Below are 22,268 nucleotides of genomic sequence, written 5' to 3'. Positions count from 1 at the left end.
TATGCAAGAGGATCAGAACCAGTGCTCTGATGTTCCTGGCACAGGACCTTTGGTGGAACAGCATCCATTGTCAAACTGACAACATATTTTGTCCCTAGCTCACTTGCTTGTGATATCCTTTCTCTCTCTCTCTCTCTCTCTCTCTCTCTCTCTCTCTCTCTCTCTCTCTCTCTTTCTCTCCTTTTCAAGATGCAATATTGGCATTTCATGGAAAGCAGTTTTGGCTCAGAACCTGCTATCTAGTCCACAGTCTGAGGCCAGCTTCCCTTGGGGCCTCTGTTATTTTATTTCAGTAAATGCTTATATCTGGGGCCTGGTGTTGCTGCTTCCTTTGTGCCTGTGGTAAAGGGCCCCTGGCAGGTGCCATGGGAGGTGCCCTTCCCCCTTGCCACTAGAAACCTCTGCTCTGTATACCCTCCTCATATATGGGTCAAGAGTGAGCAAAACCCACAATGCTTGTACAGAGAGCCACAAGGCCTTTTCTATGTCTGGAATAGTTCCACAATATCTGAACTGTCTTTCTCCTTAAAGCATGTGATACACAGCATGAAATGCAATGATTAACAAGTGGTCAGATGGTCTGTGCTGACAACTGACAAGCACCTGTGTAACTACCACTAGAAAGACAATAAAAATCATGCCCACCCCCACAGCAAAGCACGTCAGGCCCATTCCCAATCTGTTCCCCCTTCTTCCTTCCTATGACAACCACTTTCTGATTTCTAGTATCACAGTATAAATATTTTGGATTGTTTTCCCCATTTGTATCAGTGAAATTCTGTAAAATGTATTGTTTTGTGTGTGGCTTTTGCTCAACACAGTCTTTTGAGCTGCAGCTGTATCATCACAGGTAGCAGCAGTTCATTGTTCTAAATTGCTGAGCAGTATTCCATTGTACAAGCAAGCATGGCATAGCCTAGTTATCTATTCATCTGTTGACAAACATGTAGGCTGTTCCCAGGGTGTGGAACCTGTGAATAGAATTGCTGTAAATGTCTGTTCTAAGTAGGTGTGTGACTATATGTTTGGGTTTGGAGGAAAAGGACACACATGAATGGAATCTTAAGCATAGAGGAGGCTAGCATTGGACTTTATAGGAAGCTTCCAGGCCTGTACCAGCATTCGTTAAATGTTTCAGCATCTCCATATTTCAGTGATAGGATCACTTGTGTGTGTGTGTGTGTGTGTGTGTGTGTGTGTGAGAGAGAGAGAGAGAGAGAGACAGAGACAGAGACAGAGACAGAGACAGAGAGACAGAGAGAGACAGAGAGAGAGAGAATGGGAGGGAAGGGGAGAGAGGTAAGTGTGTGTGCTTATTCATCTAAATGGGTGCAGGTGCACACCCACAGCACATGTGTGCAAATCAAATGGCAGGTGTGCGAATCAGAGGACAGGCTGCTCATGTCAACTGTCACCACTCCACCTTGATCTGAGACAAGGCCTCTTTACAGCTACACTAGCCAGGCTAGCTGGCCTGTGAACATCTGAAGACGCTCGTATCTCTGCATCCCCTCTCCCCATAGGGGCCTGCTGGGGTTACTGTGTTACTGTGTCTGGCTTTTACACTGGCTTTGGGAATCCAAATTTAGGTCCTCAAGCTTGTGCAGCAAGTGCTTTTACTCATGAACCTACCCCCCCCCCTCACTGCGCACTTGCTGTTTTGTTGTTTGTTTGTTAGTTTGTTTGAAGACTTTTCCAAACTGTCTATCACTGCCAGCTCAGACACTGAAGGTCCTGTGTGTGGGAGGGAAAGCGGGTATTAAATTTGTATGGACATGAGGTTTCTGTTCAGGATCTCTATCCCTAAAGCAGTCTTTCAGCCCTAAGGGGTATCTTGGGGCTGCCACAGGGCCAGCTGAAGGCCAAAGCGGGGTGGGGTGGTGGTGGCAAGATAGAGAAGAGCAAGGAGGCAGAGAAAAGTCAGGACAGAGGTGGCTCATGCACAGGAAGCACAGAGGCACACCACAGCAGCCACAGGACAAGTCTCAAGGGAAAATGGTAACACACACACACACACACTGACACACAGAAAATAAGAATCTGACACGTAAGTAGCTAGCAGGCACAGCCCACTTCATAGGGTCATTCAGGGAGAACCATCAGGATGTCATTTTATATTGCTATCATTAATGATTACTATAATTATTTATAATAGTTATTATTAATAACTGTTCTCATTATTATTATTTTGAGATATGGTCTCATGTAGCACAGGCTGGCCTTGTACTTGCTATGGAGCTGATGGCTTTGAAGTCCTAACCCTCCTTGTCTCCGTTTCCAGAGTGCTGGGATTACACATGTGCATCACCACGCCCTGTTTATGCAGTGCTGGGGACTGAAACAAGAGCTTTGTGCATAGTAAGCAGACACTCTATCAAGTGAACTGTGTAAGTCTCAAATATTGATGGGTGTGAAGAGATGACTGGACCTACAATGGAGCCTTAGGATGACAGCTGCTGTGCCTCCAATGTGAGAACTGTAGCTGACAAGGCGAAGGGCTTCACCTGAGTCCAAGACAGGACATATCCTTCTGGAAAGACAGACATCACAGCTTCTATTTCAAGTGCCTAGAAATCCAGGGATCTTATAGCTACTGAGAAATTTACCAACCTTGGATTGGGGATCAGAGAGGCGAGAATGAGTTGAGGGTCCCATCAATAAAGTAGTAATGACCCCTGTGGACTTCTTGAGATGGTATTTAAAGTTATAGAAGCTATTTGGATATACCCTTTGCACATACAAGCCCCACTTGGGTAGCAGATGTTCTGATCAGTTTGGTCATTCCAATGTGGCAAGAACTACTTGTGTCCTCAGATGAACCAGTATTTTTGGAGAGGAACCCAAAAAGAATGCAATACTGTTAAAAACAAGGCAAAAGTTTGCTATTGATGACACTCCCCTGGGCGATGGCTGGGGGGAGACTCTTGACTGACAATCTTTGCCTAGGAAATAAATATATAGCACAGCAAGGGGATGGGGTCTTAAAGCATGGAGCTATAGACGGTGAACTCTCTCAGAGGATAACCCACCAAGACCCTCCTATAAAGGGTCTGGTGTGGGGAAAAGGCAGCACATCCAGCTTTCCCTGTGCTACAGACCGGCAACCCAACAAAAGGGCCAAGGAGCAAAGGAAGTGTTGTCCTTGGAGTTTCCTCTAATGAGAAGTCAGGAGGACTGGTTTTCCAGGCACGTTTACCTGTGTTATACCAGGGTCCCCCGCTTTGTCTTCTGCCATCCCCACTGACTGGCATAGGCCTGGCCACCTGAGGAGCTTCAGGGCTTAGGAAACAAAATGGCTGACTGCCCTGCCTCTCCCTGCTCCCTGGAGGCAACTCCCTTTGTCGCTGTAAATGCTGATGAAACACACACTTTCAGTGGCTCATTTATGTAGTAACCACACCAATAGTACAGAACCCACATTTATACATCAACTCAAATCAAGAAGGAGCAGCCCAGAGTGCTTGGTACTTTGACAGCAAGAAAGTTAGTATGATGGAAGCCTGGGATCTGGCTCGAACAAGCCACTTTCGTTAACTCTCTCTTTCAGAGGGTTTGGGAGGCTCTGAGCATAGAAGAAGAAACTCAGCAGATTTTCCCAGATGGTAAAGACAGCCTGTCTGCCCCTTACTTAGTTTTGTAAACACATGATAGTGGGTCCCAGGAAGTACTGTATGGAACTGTCAACTGTTACAATAAGTCAATGAGTTGTAGTAACAAATTGAAAATATACTAAGGCTTAAACATAATGAACATTGGCTTCTCAATCACATAAAGTCCCCAGTGGATGTTCCTGATGAAGGATACCTACCTCTAAGACAAGAGAGGGGCATATAGTCCTTCACATCTTGTGTTCAACTACCTTCATTAACCGGGATTCCCAAAGGCCCCTATGAAAAGGATTGGAGCAAATGGAAGGAAGGTTTATATGAGCCAGACATGGAAGTGGTTCACACCACTTTTATTCCCAGTTGATTGGCTAGCACTCAGACACATGACCATCACTAACTTCAGGGTAGACTGGAAATTGTAGTCCAGGAAGAAGAGGAAATAAATTTCACGAACAGCCAGTCAGCCAACTGTAGATGAAATGTTCTTGGATGGGCTGACGATGAGCCCTTGATTGGGATGCAGGTTAGTTCTGAGGCATAATCAGCTTTCCATTACTGTCACATATATCTGAGCCAATCTTATTAAAAAGAAGGTTTACTTTGGCACTCACCTTTGGAAGCTTCAAACAACAAGGTTCCTGTTACTTTATTGCCTGTGGCAAAGTAGCACGTTGGGGCATGGAGTGCACAGAGAAGCAAAAATCATTCATCTCATAGCCAGTAAGTGAAGAAGAGAGGAAGAGAAGATCTGGCATCCCATATTCCCCTCAAGAACATATTTCCAATGGTCTGAAGATCTTCCATAAGGCCCCATCTCTTAAAGTTTCACTAGGCCAAAGATTAAGCTTTTAACACTTGGACCTGTGAGGTACACTTATTCAAACTATGTTACATAGGAAACAAGAATTGAGCTCTAAAACGGTAAGGGACAGTTAATTCAGGCTGTATCCTTCTGGGCCCAGTAAACACTAGGGACAGTGGCGGAGAGAAGGAAACTAAGGCAGGGATTGGCCAGGAAACCAAAGTTAGGCAGGCCTGTTCAAAGTCCAGAATCAGGGCAAACAATGCCAAGTTTTAAACTAGGAGCCTGTTCCCTACTTTGTGCCCTTCCCTACTCTCCCTGCCCCCATGCAGGCTACTAAGAGTCTCTGCTTTGCCTGCCCCCTCCCCTCCCCTAGACCTACCTTCCCCGCAGTGAATGTTGTTCATGTTCTGGAAAGCTTTGTTCCTCTCTCCCATCAAAACAACCATTTCCTGGGGATTCACAGGGGTGGAAGGAGCTAGGAAACAACAATTCAACAAATCAAATCCCACCAAGGTGGTACCAATCTGCCGGGGTTGCTGAGAAACAGATGAGAAAATGTATGTAGAGTGCTTTGCAGGGTGCCTGGCGCATGATAAGTCAGAGCTCAGTAAATAGTTTATCATTATCTTCCTGTGGCTGTGTGAAAGAAAGGCTATAAAGAAGCAGGTATTGAGGAGCTAGCAAAGTCCTGGGAACTAAATTGCTTCCTCCTGTCCTCCCCACCTAAAAGTCTCATTATTGAACTGAGGCCTTGTACTCATTGAAAACTGTGAAGATATAAAAACTGTATTGGTTGAGTTGGCGATCCTTTAGGGCATGAGGTTCATTGCTTAGGGTGACTGAAAATCCCTGGAAGGGCTGGACATTAGTCTCATGTTCCAAGCATCCTTGTCTCTTTCCAGAGGTCCTTGCTAGTCTTGGGTTCCAGTTGCCCAGCTAGCTGGACACACCTGTCCTCTTGTGTCTTTCCTTCAGTCCTGCACTTGTAGAAAACCCTCCTCCATTCTCCTATTCCTTCTGCTGAGATGCTGACAGAGTGGCGAGATTCAGTGCATATTACCTATGCGACAAAGGTTTAATAATGATCAAACACTGTGAATGAAGCAGATGGGAAAGAAGAGGAGTAGACATAAATCATGATTTGAGTATCACCCTTGTTTCATTCCTACTTGACCACACATGGTGTGTGTGTGTGTGTGTGTGTGTGTGTGTGTGTGTGTGTGTGTGTGTGTGAGTAATCACATGCATTCAAAAGGAACTCTTTCCCTAAATAGGAACTAATGCTTATACTCTCCATTGCCAACTAGCCAGATGTTAGAGAGCTGATCTTTTTCCTTCCCCATCTGAACTCTGTGTTGTTTATGCTACATTAGCTTCAACCATGATACTTGCTTTAAGAGAAATACAATGACATTTTAGTGACTTGAAACAACTCGACATCTGTGGTTGATATATTGTGCACCCCAATAAACTTATCTGGGGGTGAGAGAACAGAACAGCCATAATATTAAACATAGAGTTTAGGCAGTGGTAGCACACGCCTTTAATCCTAGCATTCCAGAGGCAGATATCCGTCTAGATCTCTGTGAGTTCAAAGCCACACTGGAAACAGCCAGGCATGGTGACACATGCCTTTAATCTCAGGAAGTGATGGCAGGAAGCAGAAAGGTATATAAGATATGAGGACCAGGAACTAGCCTGGTTAAGCTTTTAGGATTTTAGCAGCAGTTCAGCTGAGATTCATTCTGGATGAGGACTCAGAGGTTTCCAGTTTGAGGAAACAGGATCAGCTGAGGAACTGGCGAGGTGAGGTTAGCTGTGGCCTGTTCTGTCTCTCTGATCTTCCAACGTTCACCCCAAAACCTGGCCCTGGGTTTGGTTTTATTAATAAGACCTTCTAAGATTCCTGCTACAGACATCCCTAAGATTCTGCCAAGTGTATTGTTCTTAAGAGAGTTACCCCTAGGCAGAGGGATGCTTCTGAGAAAACAGAATTCCAGAAAGAAATCACACTGTTTAAAATATGAGCCTTCCCCACTCCATCCATGCATTGCCTGCATACTTTTCAGATCAAGGTTGTCATCATCATCATCATCATCATCGTTATCATCAGGCAGTATGCACTATGAAGCGAAATGATGTTTGATTTGGGCCCTTGAGTTGGAACACAGGATTACTAGAGGAGAGACTTCCTCTGTGATTTATCCCAGGGAAATCTTGCATTCCAGATGACACAAATAATATTAAAAGACCTTTCTGGAGAGCTCCAGATACATTACACCATCTCTTGAAATTTTTGCTTTTGATATCTAGTCCTGTCTTGCCTCCTTGTGAGTCTTGCTGTTTATGAAATCTTGAATCACATTCCTCATGAGCTGATTCCTTTGAGGCATGGACATAGTTATTTAAGCATGATGTCATCTTCACATGGGTTATAAAAGGTTCCACTTACTGGGGAAACACGTGACCCTGTATAGTGACCTAAGTTAGTGACATTATGGTCACATAATAATCATTGACACTTTTAGGGTCTTGTTGGCATAGGAGTTGCTGTTGATATCCTGCCATGGTCTCTCACACCTACCTCTTACTAGATGTGGCTTACTGCAAACACCTGTGACTCTCCCTAAAGGTTTATTGTTTTAAGTTTGGCCTCTGGAGTATGCTAGGCCTGGCCTGCATGCTGGGTTAGCTGGAAATGTCAAAGAATGAACACATCTTCCACTAGCCCTTGACCAGTGATGGTTGGAGTCAGTGAATAAATCCCAACTTGCTAGCCTCTCAGTTGACATAGCTCTGGAGAACGTGCTCTTCACTGTCTCTTGCCATTCCCTAGTGCAACTGAGCTCCAGTTGTTTGCAGTGGTAAGTTGCTTAATAATTTTGCTTTTTTTTTTTTCCTTTCCAGTCTCTCTGCTTCATTCCTTCTCTGGTGTTTTCTGGAATCCTCCCCCAAATACACTATCTGCAGTGAAATCTTTGTCTTAAGGTCTTTCTATGGGGGAACCCAAGATGCCTAGCCAGCTGGGCTCACTCAAAACCAACCTTCCTCACCATGCTCATCACTATTGGCAATGACCATCGAGTTTCCATTGTGGCTGGAACCTTATATGTTATATGTGAGATATGGTCCTGTACTTCTTGCATGGTAAGGCAGAAACCAGAATATCAGGTGGCAATCAGTCCAGTGACCCAGGCCCATGAAAGAAAGGCAGTCTTGATACTGCCAAAATCTCCATACTGAAAAGCACAAAATCAGCAGTTTCCTTTTGGGTGAGAAATAAGTGTTTGCTTGTTGACTCTATAAAGAGATGAAGAACTGACTCACCTTCATATCTTTTCTCAACTTAGAATGCCTTAAGGTGGAGGCCATCATGTTGCACTCAGGTAACTTTTTTTTTTTTTTTCAGTTTTTCGAGACAGGGTTTCTCTGTGTAGCTTTGCGCCTTTCCTGGAACTCACTTGGTAGTCCAGGCTGGCCTCGAACTCACAGAGATCCGCCTGGCTCTGCCTCCCGAGTGCTGGGATTAAAGGCGTGCGCCACCACCGCCCGGCGCACTCAGGTAACTTTTAATACTGCCAGCTAACTTGGTCATTAGTTGTAAGGTCTTGTCTCTATGGAAAGATGTCAGCATAGACAGAAGGTTCTTCCTGATGATTAGTGTCTTGAAGTTTCTCAACTAGAATCCCATTTATTTTTCTGTGGCTTTATCATTCCCGAATTGCATTAATTATATCTGTAAGGGAAACATAATACTTGAGCTTTATCAGTCTTATATGTAATCAAGACAGTCAAATACTACATGGAGGATTAGTTTATCAGTTTCTTTCTAGAAAATCAAATTTTGAGAGGAGAAACTCAATTCTGACTGCCCAAGGTGGAACGGGGGGTGCCAGGTGTGTGGATAAATGCAAATAAAGACCAGACACAGTAAGAAGGCACACAAATGTAGTTTTTCCTAGGACTGAGAGCACAGCAAGTCCTGAGTGAGTGTGCTTGGTCGTTTCAAAAGCAGTGAGAAGCTCTGACAAAATGAGGACCATCTTCCTTATGCTCTTGTGGTACTTGATCTTGTGAAGTGTACCCCCAAACTCCAGTATTCCTTATGTCTCCTCCCCACACACCGGGAAGCAGCTAAGCTGCTGCAGCCTTTGCACCTTAACACCGCCCCCTTGTGACCCACTGAAGAATGTTCATTCTGTGTTTGTTCTCTCACAGCTTCCCTTGGTGTTCTAACACTTTGGCCTAGCAAGCTCTTTCTCACTTAGGCCTACATACTTTGGAACGTCCTTTCCTTTTACTTTGGCCTAGTTATCACAGAGCATCTCTTTGCTTCCTGCTTCCATCTTATCCTTTCCTTTATCTTCCTGTTCTCCAGGAATCCTTTGCTTTTGTGAGTCAGAAGATGACCCTCCTACCGCTGGTGACTGGGGAGAGAAAGCTACTTAGGCCTTTGTGCAAAGAAGGAAAACTGTAGGATCCTGAGTGAAATTCTACATAGCTAAGTGGCAAGAAGTTCAGAATCCTTGAAAGTGCTCATGCGTTCATATGTGCAAGATACATGCTTTTGCTCTTGTTCTTTCTCCTCTAGTCTTCCTGCCAAATGAGAAATAGTTTTCTATATTTATTAGTGTCTCTTGTGGGGAGTTTACCCACCACCCCCACAGTTCCCCAGAGTTTTCTTGAGTGCGAGCAGCAGGAAATATTAGATAGAAGGATTTATTGCGGAGAATCTTGCGGAGATAAACAGATAGAACATAAAGAATAGCCTCGAGAGGGCCTGGAACCTTTTCCAATGGGCCCCGACTGTCTCTGCCCCAGGGTTTTTATAGAGACGCCAGGGGGTGGAGCAAAAGACCTCCTCCCCCAGCACAGCCAAGTGCAGACCATCTCAGACACCTGCACTCAGGCCCGTGGTCCTAATCATCCTCTATGTGGACCTGCTGGGTAAAGCCACGAGGAACCCGAGAATGGGCTCCCACAGTCTCTTCCTACCATCTTTGATTTCTAATATTGTGATAGTACTGTCCTCTCTTTTCACTGGGAATGTTTGAGAGTCTAGTGAAGTTGGAGTTGAGTGAGCTAGGGGCTTTGCCTGAAAACCTCACTACCAGGTGATTTTCAAGCGAACCTTTGACCAAACAGGGTTACAAATGAGTAAACCTGTTCAGATGCCAGCGAAGCTTTGATGACACTATTCCGGGAGCTTGGAGAAAATGTGGACAGTGGGTCCAATAAGGAAGAAAGATAAGGATGCCGGGACAAGGTGGCAACAAAGATGGTGGCAATGGTGATAGCAATGGCAATGAGAATGACAGCTAAGAAATCAGTGGCAACTGCACTGACCATTGGGGTGAAGATGAAGATGATGATGACAAGTGATGACGGAGCCAAAGAGGACAACGCTGACTGTCTTGATGGAGCATCCCACGTGCCAGGCACTGTAGCAAGTGCTTTACTTAAATGAGCTTTCTTCATCATTACAACCATCCCACATGAGAGGTCTTTATTTTTCGGTCTTCATCTTACAGGGAGGGAAACTGAGGCTTGGAACTGACTTTCCCAATGTCATACAACCGGCAGTTAGTGAAAGATGAAGTTTGCACCTGGGCCTCAGTTCCAAGTTTTTCTTCCTTATCATTCTCAGGAAGGCACAGTGCCCAGAATGAACTGGCACTATCTCCACACCAGTAGTTGATGAGGGGCTCACAGGCCTTAGGAAAAGGGAAAACACTGAACTCAAGTCCTTTGTACTCTAGAATTCTACAGACCCTTCCTTCTATAGACCCTTAGAGGGTCTATTTCTGGCATAGTGGTTTCTGGAAAATGTCCTTCTAATGACATAGGATTATAAACAATCTTTTTTCCCAGAACAAAAATTTAACCTTTGTATCTCAATCTAATTAGAAGTATTTTCTCTTCCAGAAGGCAGGTTTTCCCCCCTCTTCATTCCAAATTTAAGAGGTTTCTTTGTTGCCAGAAAAATTTCCTCAGACCATGGTTCTTCAAGACAGTAGACCTGGCCTGAGACCTTCGACATGACTTGTGCTTCTGTGAAAACTGCCCTTCCAGCTCAGGCACCCGAGGATGTTTGGAGGCTGGGTGTCTGGTGCGAAGTTGTAGGGACTCAGCTGAACGCAGGGACCAGCAGTTGGTAGTTCACACAGTCTGCTTAGGCATGCCCTGCCACCTCAACATTTCCTCCTGATTGTCTCCTGTGATGCTGAGGCAGTTTTCTTACCTTCTACAGAAACTCATCATAATGTGAGGAGACCATGTCTTTCCTCCTAATGGCAGTGTCAGCCCTGTCTAAAAAATAAACACTGCTCTCTACAGGTCCTTGTCCTTACACCGCACCCCCTACAGCTGTCTAGGAATGGGCATTCATCTTTTAGAAATTTATTTCTTTATCTCCATAAGAAATATGGTTCTTGAAGGAACCCCAGAGAAAGCAGAAAACCTTGGGAAAGGGTGGATTTGCTTCCTGTCTTTAGAACTAAGCCAATAAAGAAGGTGATGTCCCTTTAGAGAAAGTAGAATGGGAAATGAAGGCCTAGCACACAGTAGGTCCCCAGGTCACTTTTGAAAGAATGGATAAATGAATGAATACAAATCTGGTTTCTTACTCCTGCTTTATGCTAGCTAAGACCTGCATGATCCCAAGAGCCATCATCCACCCTTAGGAGGCAGGCTAAAGACTGTTGGGACAGTAAATGAGAAAATAAATGGAGAGACTTAAGGCATTGTTTACCAGAAAGAGAAAGGAGGTAGAATGACCTCCCCAGCCAGGGCTCCCAGATTTTTTTTTTTTTTTTTTTTTTTTTGGTTTTTTGAGATAGGGTTTCTCTGTGTAGCTTTGATGCCTGTCCTGGATCTCATTCTGTAGAACAGGCTGGCCTCAAACTCACAGAGATCCACTTGGCTTTGCCTCCCGAGCGCTGGGATTAAAGGCATGTGCCACCACCACCTGGCGGGCTCCCAGATTCTTCTTGACCTCTTCTAGAATCCAATAAAGCCTTGGAATATCAGGCCTGAGAAGTGGAGGTTCCCTCTCTTCAATCCTGCTTGGCTCACGTGTTGCTCGGTGTCCTTTAGCATTTGAAACAAGGGCAATGGGTCAGATGATGTGCTTTGCTGAAAGAAGCACGGTTTTGAGCCGGTGTACACTGTGCTGTGTGAACTTGAACAAGCTACTTGACATGTGAGTGTCAGCTTCCTGCTCTGTAAAATGGAAAGGATGGATTGGACTAGTGACCAGTCTAAACTTATTTAAAGAGAAGAGCCCTAGAAATCAAACTGGACTCTGCTTGTGAGATTCATCTCTCTTGCTGAGTGGCAGCATTTCAGTCTTATGCTGCTCTCCAGGAAAACGGAACACACCCCCACACATCCTCATCAACACCATGCTTGTGTGTTCTTTTGCTTTTGTATTAACATGTTCTACAGAGATAAGAAAATGAGAATGTATAAACTGAACATACATAACTTTTGTAGCACCCCAGGGCATGCATTTCTCTCCTTTCTTCAGGATGCTTTTCAAACTGTTGATGTCAGTTAACGGTCCTGGATCTGTCCTCTCCATATTCTTTTAACCAGTTTAGGAGGAGATCTAATGGTTTTACTCCCTTCCTGATGGGACTTTCCACAGCCAATGCCTAGCTTCACTAAGGTTGATCTCAGGTGAAATCTGGATGACCACCACAGCTTTAATAATTTAAATAGTGGGTTGGGCAACTCATTTCCAAAGTCAATTTGGAGCACCACATTCCTTTTGGAGGACCGCATAAGTCTCTGCATGTAAAATACAACCAAATGTAAGGCAGGTGACTACTTTGTGTTATTTTTCATATTGTAACCAATTTGGGAATACATTCAAGTAGTAATTATGTTCACAGCTTTGTTAAAATTAAAGGGCCTTGCACTGATGTTTAAAGCTCAGAAAATTCAATCGCTGGGGCAAGTAATTGACAATTACTACACCCTGTGGGGAGAGAAAACCCATTTTTGAACCCAGTTGGAGTTGCTTCTTAGATAGTGCACCCTGGGTCCTAAATGGTGAAAGCATATGTATATACGGTATTAAGGGACAAAATATGCTGGCTCATAGTTAATGACTAGTGATTTTTATACAGAGTTGGGTCATTTATTGGGGGTGTTGTGGAAGTCCTAGTTAAAAGTGAAAAATAGACTAAGAAAAAGGAGTGAATGGAAGGGAGCAAGATTTTATCATCGGTCTCTAACAAACCAGCCTTGCAAGAGGAAGAAACTTCTCTCCTCTTTATGAGATTAGGGTACATGGGGAGACAATGTAGGGGCCAGAGGGAGGCTGACAGGGTTTGCGATGATAATGGTTTCAGTGTTTTCTGTGACATAAGAAGGCAGATCAGCCACTATGAAAGCCAGATCACTAGCTGTCCTGTGTTCTAGCTGTAGGTTAAGAGTTCCAAACCTGATTGCATATTAGAATCACCTGATGAACTTTATGTACTCCAGGGCCCAAGCTGCATCCCATAACAATTCAATCAGTCTTGGAAGTGGGATCCAGGCATCGTATTTTTTTAATAGATTCCAGGCAATTCCAGTGCACAACTCAGTTTGGGAACCAGTAATAAGCCAGTGCTTTTCAAATATTAATATGCATACACATCACCCAAGGATCTTGTTGACATGCAGAACCTGATTCAGTGAGTCTGGGTTATGGCTTAAGATTCTGCATTTCAAACAAGCTTGTGAGTGATGCTGTTTTAGCTGCTCCAAGGACTTCAGTTTCAACAAAGGTGCAGACAGTCCTGCAGACCAGACATAATTGATAACTGGTACTTGCTCCATATAAAAACTAAGGCTATTGATATTTTACCACTGAGAAAAATATCTCTTAGGATATACAGCCATGTGCCATGTAACAATGCTTTGATCAATGATGGACTGCAATACAGTGGTTATTCCTCCGTAATACCTCAACAGGGATGGAGGCCCAAAGACCAGACTTTTAAATTTTTGCTAGAGCGTCTTAGCTCAGAATATGCCCAAACTAGCCCAGATCATTAAAATTGTTTTCCCTGAAGCTAAGTGTACTTTCTGAGTGACCTCAGTCCAGTAATCTCAAGGGCTTCACAGGGACTTCAAGCAACAACCAATTTTGGCTCAAGTTGCTATGAAATAAATCCCTCCCTGCTTGCCCTCCACACTAAAGTAGTCACTCCTAAAGTCTTTGCTTAGAGGTGCTGGATTCCTTAGACGGGCCCCCTGGGCAATCTTTCAGCTAGCGTCTGTGGTGAAGATGCTTTCAATTCACAAAATACAGTCAAACCTTCATCTAGAGGGTGACCTGGGCCTCGAAAAGCCTCCTAGTGTACCCTGTGAATTCTTGGCTCAGGAATCAGGCTCTCCCAGAGTCAGGGACTTTGTCACTGGAATTCAGAGCACGCACGTGCTGATGTTCCTTGAGTCTGGCTTGGCACAGGGTCTTCAGGGGTGCTCTCAGTAGTATGAGGTAGGATGTGGCTGAGGACATTGGGGGTGAAGATAATGGGATATTTGCAAGCGCTCGCTCTCTCTCTCCTCTCTCTCTCTCTCTCTCTCTCTCTCTCTGTGTGTGTGTGTGTGTGTGTGTGTGTGTGTGTGTGTGTGTGTGTGTGTGTGTGTGACACTCAGTGTTAAATATCCACAATAAGGAAATAGACGAATTTTAGCTTCTGGAGAATGTCTCAATTATCTGAGTCGTGATAATCAAGTAGTTTGCTTTTTAAATGACCTCCTTATAAAAAAAAAGTATCATTTATATGAATGTATGTCAGCTTAAAGTAGGTTCTTATACAAAGTTATGGAAGAGATAGCCAGAGACGCAGGATAGCCTGCATGGATGGATACCCAGCAGGGTACAGGTGTGGATCAGGTCACTGCCTAACCATCTGGGTGATGTACCTGAGCTCATCTTCATTATATAAGTAGTTCCTTATAAAGAAAGTAGTCATACAGCAGACAAACACAGGGTGACCCCACATCCTCAGTCCACAAAATACTTTCACATATATACTGTCTCATGGGAGTCCCACACAGTGGAGGCGGTGGCCACCATTATGTTATCCTATGACACCAAGGGCCCCACCCTGTCCTCTTCCCCAGAGTTCATATACCTCTGTAGTAACTGGTCTTGGTGAATGTTAGCCATTCTGAGTCCCAGTCTTGGTGAACATTGGCCACTCTAGGTCCTAGTTTCCTCACCTGTCAGAAATGTCTGGAACAGGTTAGAGAAAATGCTATAAAGTCTAATGCCCCAGTTCACCATGATTCTACAAATGGCAGTCCTGTGTTCAGAAGACAATGGATGACAATAGCCTAGAAATGCTTGAATATTCAATCATGTACCAATTCATCCAGAAAGCATTTCCTAAGTGTCCACTCTTCACTAGACACAGTGCCAGCTACAAGGAGGAAGACCGTCTGCTGCTCCTGGAGAAACAAGGGACTAGAGAAGTCCAGCATGAGGGCAGAGTCAGTTCTAGACAAGGTTAAATCAGAGTCCAGTGGGATCTCAGTGAGAATGGAGGAAGTGAGCCTCTAACATCTAACCCATAAGCAGAAGTTAGCTGGGTGAAGACAAAGGCCAGAGAGGACTCCAGGCTGAGGGGGCAGAACCTGTCTCTGGCATCATTTGATGTTTATAATATAGCAAGTCTGTGGCTTTACAAGCATCTAGGCCCAGCTATGATCTCAGACCTTCCTTTCCCACTACCTCACATTGCCATTTCTCCCAAAGTCTACATCTGGGGAGCACATAGGCTACAGGGGTGAGGCCCTAGCAACTGGCTAAGGACAGAGAATGAAGGTAAGTCCAGATTGTCCATGTTCTAGGCCACATGGCCATCATGTACTAGATCTCTCTCTCTCTCTCTCTCTCTCTCTCTCTCTCTCTCTCTCTCTCTCTCTCTCTGTGTGTGTGTGTGTGTGTGTATGTATGTATGTATGTATGTATGTATATATATGTATGTGTGTGTATGTGTCTTCTCTATTCATCTCTCTTCATCATGCCCCAACACAAGTGATAATGGACATATGCAAAATGATTGGTGACCTCTTTAAAGCCATTTGAAAATGAAGTTTTACAAAACCAAAACACAAGGACACATTTCCTGCTCCCTTTGCTTGAGCTTAAGTTAGTGGCTGCTGTGATGCTCTTTGATTCGAAAAAGCCCAAGCCCACCCTCTGCCCACACTAATCAGCAGCTTGGCTGAGTGGGGAGGATGAGCCTCTGTCGTCTTCGAAGTCATTAACTACCTTCTGGGCTCATCCTCAGGTAGATAAACTTACCCTTTGAACCTTGAATTCGTAAGCTGCTGTTTTGGTTCTCAGTGCATACATAGCCAGGGCTTCTAATAGCAACTCCTGTAACAACAATGTCCGAGACATCACAGTCTATCACCACACCTTGTCCACTGCTAACCCGGAGTTGTAGGAGGGCATCGTATCGGTTGGCAGGTTGAACAAGGGGAGGAGGTACAAGTAGAAGAGAGAAAGAGCCTTTCTGGAATGTGGAAAGGTGGACGACGGGAAGCTGTTTGTATTTTCTTAACCTGGGTATCCATGAGAACAGTGTTATACCTGCTAGAGATAAAGTAGCAGAAACAACCTGTCTTGGCAGGCCACTGGCCCTCCAGAGAAACAGATGGTGTTATTCCCAGGCAATCTTGGGCTGGGAACTTTTACGGCAAGGAAGGTGGAACTGAGATTTTGTCCAGTGGCTTTCTTTCTTTTTTGCTCCTGAAATACTTCCAATTTATTTCCTCCACCTGCACTTTGGCCTGACCTGCATGCCATTTAGCTTGTCATATCTGTTCCCAGAAACAAGGAGGCCCCAGAAAAGACCTGTACATCTTCCTCTCACTTCTGTGACCTGAGGACAGGTGGGTGCCGGATAGTAGGCTGAGGGATACCCTGCCATCAGTCCTCTAGTAGCATTAGCATGGCCACTTCAGGCTGCACTCCCCAAGAACAGAAACTACAGTGAGGATGAGCTAGAGCAGCCCCAGTGGAGAAACTAGACTGATGACAGATTCATGAAATTTTTGGGAAACTCATGGCTTCTACTTTGAATAGGCCTTATTCTCAAGTAGTCTTTGATGCAGTCCTCCTCAGACACACCATGGACTCCACGTTGAAGCAGAGGCCACAGGGATTATTCTTGCCAGAAATCGAAAGACAAAGAGGATGCCTGGGACTGACTTGGAATTCTAATTCCAGTCTCAGAGTTCCCTTAAGCTGGTGATTTGACTTCACTGTGGAATTAATTTCCCTATTGACAAAATGGGCATGATTCTTGGCCTCTGAAAAGGTCATCTCAAGGATGAGCAGTCAGTCATGCTTTGGAAATTCTCAGCGGGCACAAAGCAGATGCGCAACTGCTCCATATCTTGCTGTCTGGGGGAGGCACCCGACCCTGGAAAGGTCCCCTCTTCATGGCCTGATCAGGGCGATGCTGGAGAAGATAGCAGGCCTGTTGGGGTAGAGGCTTCTGGGAAGGACCCTACCCTGGCAAGATTCCATCCTCACACCCTAATCAGGAGAGTTCTGCAAGAGGTAGCATGCCTAGATCAGGGTCAGGCTGAGGGAAGAAGGGGGGTTTCCCAAGAAATGGTGAGGGCTAGCACATGAGCTAAAGATACGTGCAAGTAACAGGTGAAGGGGCATCTAGAAAGTTGTTTTCTTTCCTTTGGGCATGGGTGAAGGAAAACTGAAAGAAGGAAGGACACACAGGGAGGGAGACTACCACTAATGCAAGTGCAAATAGACACAGTCTTCAGAGGAAGTACAGAAAACTCAAAGGTGGCCCAGAACGTGTCTTGATTTCTGCTAAGTTACCCCTTAGTCGTCAGTCTTGGATGGGTGGCCTGGGGTGACTTCTCCGACAGTTGCTGCCCTTGTCCTTATCAGTCCCACCTAAGCTTCCCTTCATCTTTTCCTCGTTCTTTCACGGGAGTTCTCGCCAGTGTGAGGGACCAGTTGGACCACTGTGGAGGACATCTTAGATTCATAGAGCCTCCACGGGACTATGTGCCTGTGCAACAAATGTCTAACCTGCTGGAGCTGGCTGCTGCCTCTTCTGGTGTGTTGTTTCCCCCATTCATGCTGCAGATCTTGTCTGGTGGAAGACATACAGCTTCACTAGACTGTAGTGTCCATGAAAGTAGAAGCCTCTTCGCTCACTCATAGCTTAAACTCTAGTCTTCAGAATATAGTAAGCATATACAAAATAAATTGGTTACATGAGTGAATGAATGTATGTACAGGAGAATGGCAGTCATGTTGAAAGCATGACATTTTCTGGGCTGAATTAAAGACCAGCCTTCTCAAGAATAACTAAGCCCTTTTGTGAGGGTAAGTGCCCTCAGCCTTTCTAGAAGTAGGCTGCCTCCCAACTGTCCTAAGGAGATTTCTTGCCAACATACTGGGTCAACTTGTAGTTTCCAGAGGGCATATTGCCCACAGGGACATGGGCTCTAGAGTCCTCCCTTGGAATTACTGCAATGTGTCTTGCCAAAAGCATGACACACCAGTTATACTCCACAGAGCTGTTTGCACAACATCCTTCACGTTCCCCACCCCCTCCTTCCTCAAAGCAACTCCTTATTCTGTACATTTGACATGTTTTGATGGCTTGAAAATGTCATGGAATTGTTCATTTGTTAAAGCTGCATTCCTATAGTAAGACTGTATTTATTACACCACGATGTGCTGGGTCACCTCTCTCTCTTGTTTGAGAGATTGTGATGACAGTTTAGGGGTGAGAAGATAAGGACATGATGACCATAGGACCAAAGTCTGCATAGGTAAGACAGGTGAGGTCAAGAATCTGGTTTGCTTCAGGTTCTTCCAGTGAAATTGAGGATTATTGAATTATTATTAAGCCCAACCACACTCCAGGGCTGCACAGATCCCTGAGTTAGACATGGTGCCTGCCTTCTCCATGGTAACGAGGCTAAATATGGACACGTTTCCATGGAGAGCCATACTGCAGCTGCAGCCCTGCTTCCTCCAGGAAGCATCCTCTCTGGGCTTCTTTGGCCCCCTAGGAAGTGGCCATCAGTGTTCAAGAGGTATCTAAGACATCAAGACCATGTCTTTCACCTTTGAGAATTTTTGTTTCCAACAGACATTTCATTTCTCCTAGACCTAGTCCCATCAACATTCCTTTCTCTTAGTAAGTAGATCCTGGGAGAGGCCACGGGTCAGAAAGATGGACCCATGAGCCTGATGGGCTCAATGACCATTCATGAAAGCCATTCCATCTTCCCTTTGCTCCGAGGAGTGGGATTTCCTATTATCAGAGCAAAGGGAATGTGATTGGAGAGTGGGAGACAGTGAGACAACTATAATGAGCCTTGGGTAAACACACTGCTCTTTAAGTCTCCAAACCTTTGGAAGAATTATTGCTACAGAGTTTTTGAAATGCTTTCTGAAATTTTCCACAATTTGAAAATGTCATAATTACATCTACAGAGAATTTTTAAATGTGCCATTCTATAGTCATAGAATATTCAAATGTGACAAGGCTTTATTTTTCCTTAAGGAAAAGTAAGGCTACTGCCTTTTCAAATTTGAACTAGTTCAAATCTCTGCATTTCTTAACTGTCTGACAGAGCAATGTGGAATGAAACTTTGTTTTTGTTGAAAGATCAAAATATAAGCTGAGTATTAGGCTTAAAAATACCCTGTTTAACATCACTTGGCTATTTAGAGATTACATCATGTGTGTTTATAACTTGATCGCCTGTTAAATTGGGTCTTTATAAGCACAGCTGATCATATGGGTGTGTTCGTGTATATTAGGACATATCCATAATTCGTATGTATACATAGGGAACTGGGTTGTGCTGCCTAGTTAACTAAGCTATGGAAACTATTTTGAGACTGGAGAGATCTCGTAAGGCAGTTATAAATAGTCTCTTAAGAAAGATTCTTATCGTGTGTTCTGTGTTGCAGGCCACGTGGCACCAGAGCCAAGTGATGGATGACCTACAGTCCCAGAACCTCTCCATGGACATGACTGACTCCCCTCCCACTTTGGCCAATAACAGACTGGAGAATGGCATGGCCCAGCTGATAACTACTGAGGCCTGGAACATCAACTCCACTGACCTGGTAAAGAAGGCCCTGGTGACCGTGCCGGCCCCATCCATTCTGAATCCCCCAGCTGAGTCTCAGAGTGGCATGGCTCTGAAGGTAGCAGCCACTGTGCTGCAGCCCCTGTGCCTCGGGGAAAGCCCGGTGGTGATGCCCATTCACATGCAGGTGGAGGGAAGCTCTGCACCAGAGCTCAACCCCAACGGCAATGCCACCTACGTTATGACGACACAAGGCCCTGTGCAACTGCCGGTGGTGTTGGAGCAGCATGTTTTCCAGCACCTCAACTCCCCTCTGGTCCTGCCACAGGAGGCCCCATGCTCCTCCAATGCTATCCACAACAACCTCTTCCAGGGGGCCGAGGACTCCGAGGCCCAGCCTCAGCTCCTGGACCTGAGGATCCCAAGCCAGCCACAGGAGCCCACATTACCATTTGAAGCTGTGCTCCAGAATTTATTCCCCACCCAAGGCTCTCTGGGCCCCCCACCCTGCCAGCCTCCTCCTGGCTATGCTCCAGTGCCTCCCCAGCCCTTTAACTCTCCCTTGTCCCCCCTAGTCCCACCAGCTACCCTCTTGGTGCCCTATCCTGTGATAGTTCCCTTGCCAGTGCCAGTGCCCATCCCCATCCCCGTCCCAGTGCCTCAGAGTTCGGAATCCAAGTTCAGCCCCAGTTTCCCCAAGCCACCATCTTCCTTCGGCCTGCACTCCTTTAAAGGCACCCAGAGCACCCTGGGAAAGGATGAACTGAAGTCCTTAGACATCCTCCCCCCAAAAGAGTATTTCCAGCTCAGCCGCCACACAGTCATCAAGATGGGAAGTGAGAACGAGGCCCTGGATCTCTCCATGAAGTCAGTGCCCTGGCTCAAGGCTGGTGAAGCTAGCCCCCCAATCTTCCAAGAGGATGCAGCCCTAGACCTGTCTCTGGCAGCCCACCGAAAGGCCGAGGCTCCCCCAGAGACACTGTATGATAACAGCAGGTCAGCAGACAGCCAGGGTCACACTGTGGTCGAGAAACTTCCCAGTGGTATGGAAATGTCCTTTGCCCCTGCCAAATCTCATGAGGCCTCAGTCATGATGGATGGTCACATCAGTGGCAGCAATGGCAGCGAAATGGTCAGCCAGCCCAGCCACCCCAGCAGTGAGGTGAAGGCCGAAAATAACATTGAGATTGTAAGTGAGTCCCAGGCAGCCAAGGTCATTGTCTCTGTTGAAGACGCCGTGCCTACCATCTTCTGTGGCAAGATTAAAGGCCTCTCAGGGGTGTCCACCAAAAACTTCTCCTTCAAAAGAGAAGACTCTGTGCTTCAGGGTTATGACATCAACAGCCAAGGAGAAGAATCCCTGGGAAATGCTGAGCCCCTTAGGAAACCCATCAAAAATCGGAGCATAAAGCTAAAGAAAGTGAACTCCCAGGAAATACACATGCTCCCAATTAAAAAACAACGGCTGGCCACCTTTTTTCCAAGAAAGTAAATAAGGGCTTTAAAACATTTTTATGATTATGACGTGGGGAAAGGTGCATTGGTTTTTTAAAAAGTCATCTAAAACAAATTATCTTTGTTAATTATTTTGGGGCGTAGGTGGGAGGCAGAAAGGCAAATTAGAATCATTTTCTTTTTTAATTTTTGACTTTTCACAAATGAGTAAATAAGAGCAACCTATTTTTCAAGCAGATTGCACATTTTTTTGCAGCTTTAATGGAATATTGGGTGAATCAGAGGGGTAAAAGCTATTTTCATTGCCACAAAGTGCTTTGATGATGTAATACCTAATAAAGGGTAGGATGAATATTTCACAATAAATGTTTGTTTGCACTAATTGGTTGCAGTATTCTGTCATTTGTAAAATTTACATTTTTCAACTGGCATGGCTGGCCTACACTCTTGCTTGTAAAGAGCTCTAATTTATTAGTGTTTAGAGACCTAAGCTCTTCAGGCATGTTGGGAAATATTGCCTTGTGGCCCAGAGAAGGAGGATTCAGAGTGTGTATGGTCTCTAGCAAGTCACTTTTCCCTCTGGCTGTTTTGTGTGTGTGGCAAAGGAGTAGGGAATGGGCAAAGAGGTGAGTTGCAAGTACTCAAGGCCTCTTTCAGTTCACTTAGCTCTTGAGTGTGTTGAGTTTTCTTCTTGAACTTCCCCCATGCTAGAAACATATGGCTGTAAAAGGGGGAAAAAGTGCCTTTGCTTGGCATGGTGTCCCATGCCTGTAGTCCTACCACTCTGGAGGCTTGTAAGCTGAAGGCCAGCCTGGGCTTCATAGCAGGACCCTGTCTTCCCTCCTCAAACAACACAAAAGTACCCTCCTTCTCTCCCTGGACCTCAGAGTTTAGCTGGAAATGGCTGCCCTTTGGCAAGGCAATAAGAGCATTGTTCTTAATGATTTGAAAATCTTGAGTCAAGTGTTGCAGGCCACTCAGAATCAGAGAGAAGTCAAGTTCATGTGAATTTAGACCACAAGAAAGAGAAAGTCAGTCTTTGTTGGATTAGCTCAGTTGTTCTCAAATGAGGGTGATTGTGTATCTCCACCCCCCCCCCCGCCCCAACCACCACCACCAGGGGACGTCTAGCAATGTCTGGCAATACTTAAGGATGATTTTGGCTGTCATAATTGGAGGAGGGGCTTCCTACCATCATCTAGGAGATAGACCAGGGACACTGCTACTGTTGAACATCTTATGATGCACGAGATAACTCCACCCCCAAAAAAGAATGACCTGAGCCACAATGACAACTG

General features: G+C 45.2%; 1 protein-coding gene across 3 annotated transcripts in view; it reads left to right on the top strand.

Annotated features, from left to right (window-relative positions):
* Window positions 1-21,352, top strand: part of Rai2 (retinoic acid induced 2) — a 64,126-nt gene extending 42,774 nt beyond the window's left edge. For 2 of the 3 annotated variants that reach the window (XM_052721519.1, XM_052721526.1), the window contains exon 2: window positions 19,394-21,352. In XM_052721519.1, the coding sequence (XP_052577479.1) occupies window positions 19,418-21,007 (1,590 nt within the window). In that variant the 5' untranslated portion in view covers window positions 19,394-19,417 and the 3' untranslated portion in view covers window positions 21,008-21,352. Of the gene's footprint in view, window positions 1-2,301; window positions 2,388-19,393 lie in introns of those variants that run through there. The other variant, XM_052721543.1, reaches the window with a different exon arrangement.
* The last annotated feature ends 916 nt before the right edge of the window (window positions 21,353-22,268 follow it).

The sequence above is a fragment of the Peromyscus californicus genome, unplaced genomic scaffold, assembly GCF_007827085.1.
Source record: "Peromyscus californicus insignis strain IS unplaced genomic scaffold, ASM782708v3 Scaffold_10__1_contigs__length_136768540, whole genome shotgun sequence".
In the NCBI taxonomy this organism is placed as follows: domain Eukaryota; kingdom Metazoa; phylum Chordata; class Mammalia; order Rodentia; family Cricetidae; genus Peromyscus; species Peromyscus californicus.
This window is presented reverse-complemented; position numbering and strand designations above follow the sequence as displayed.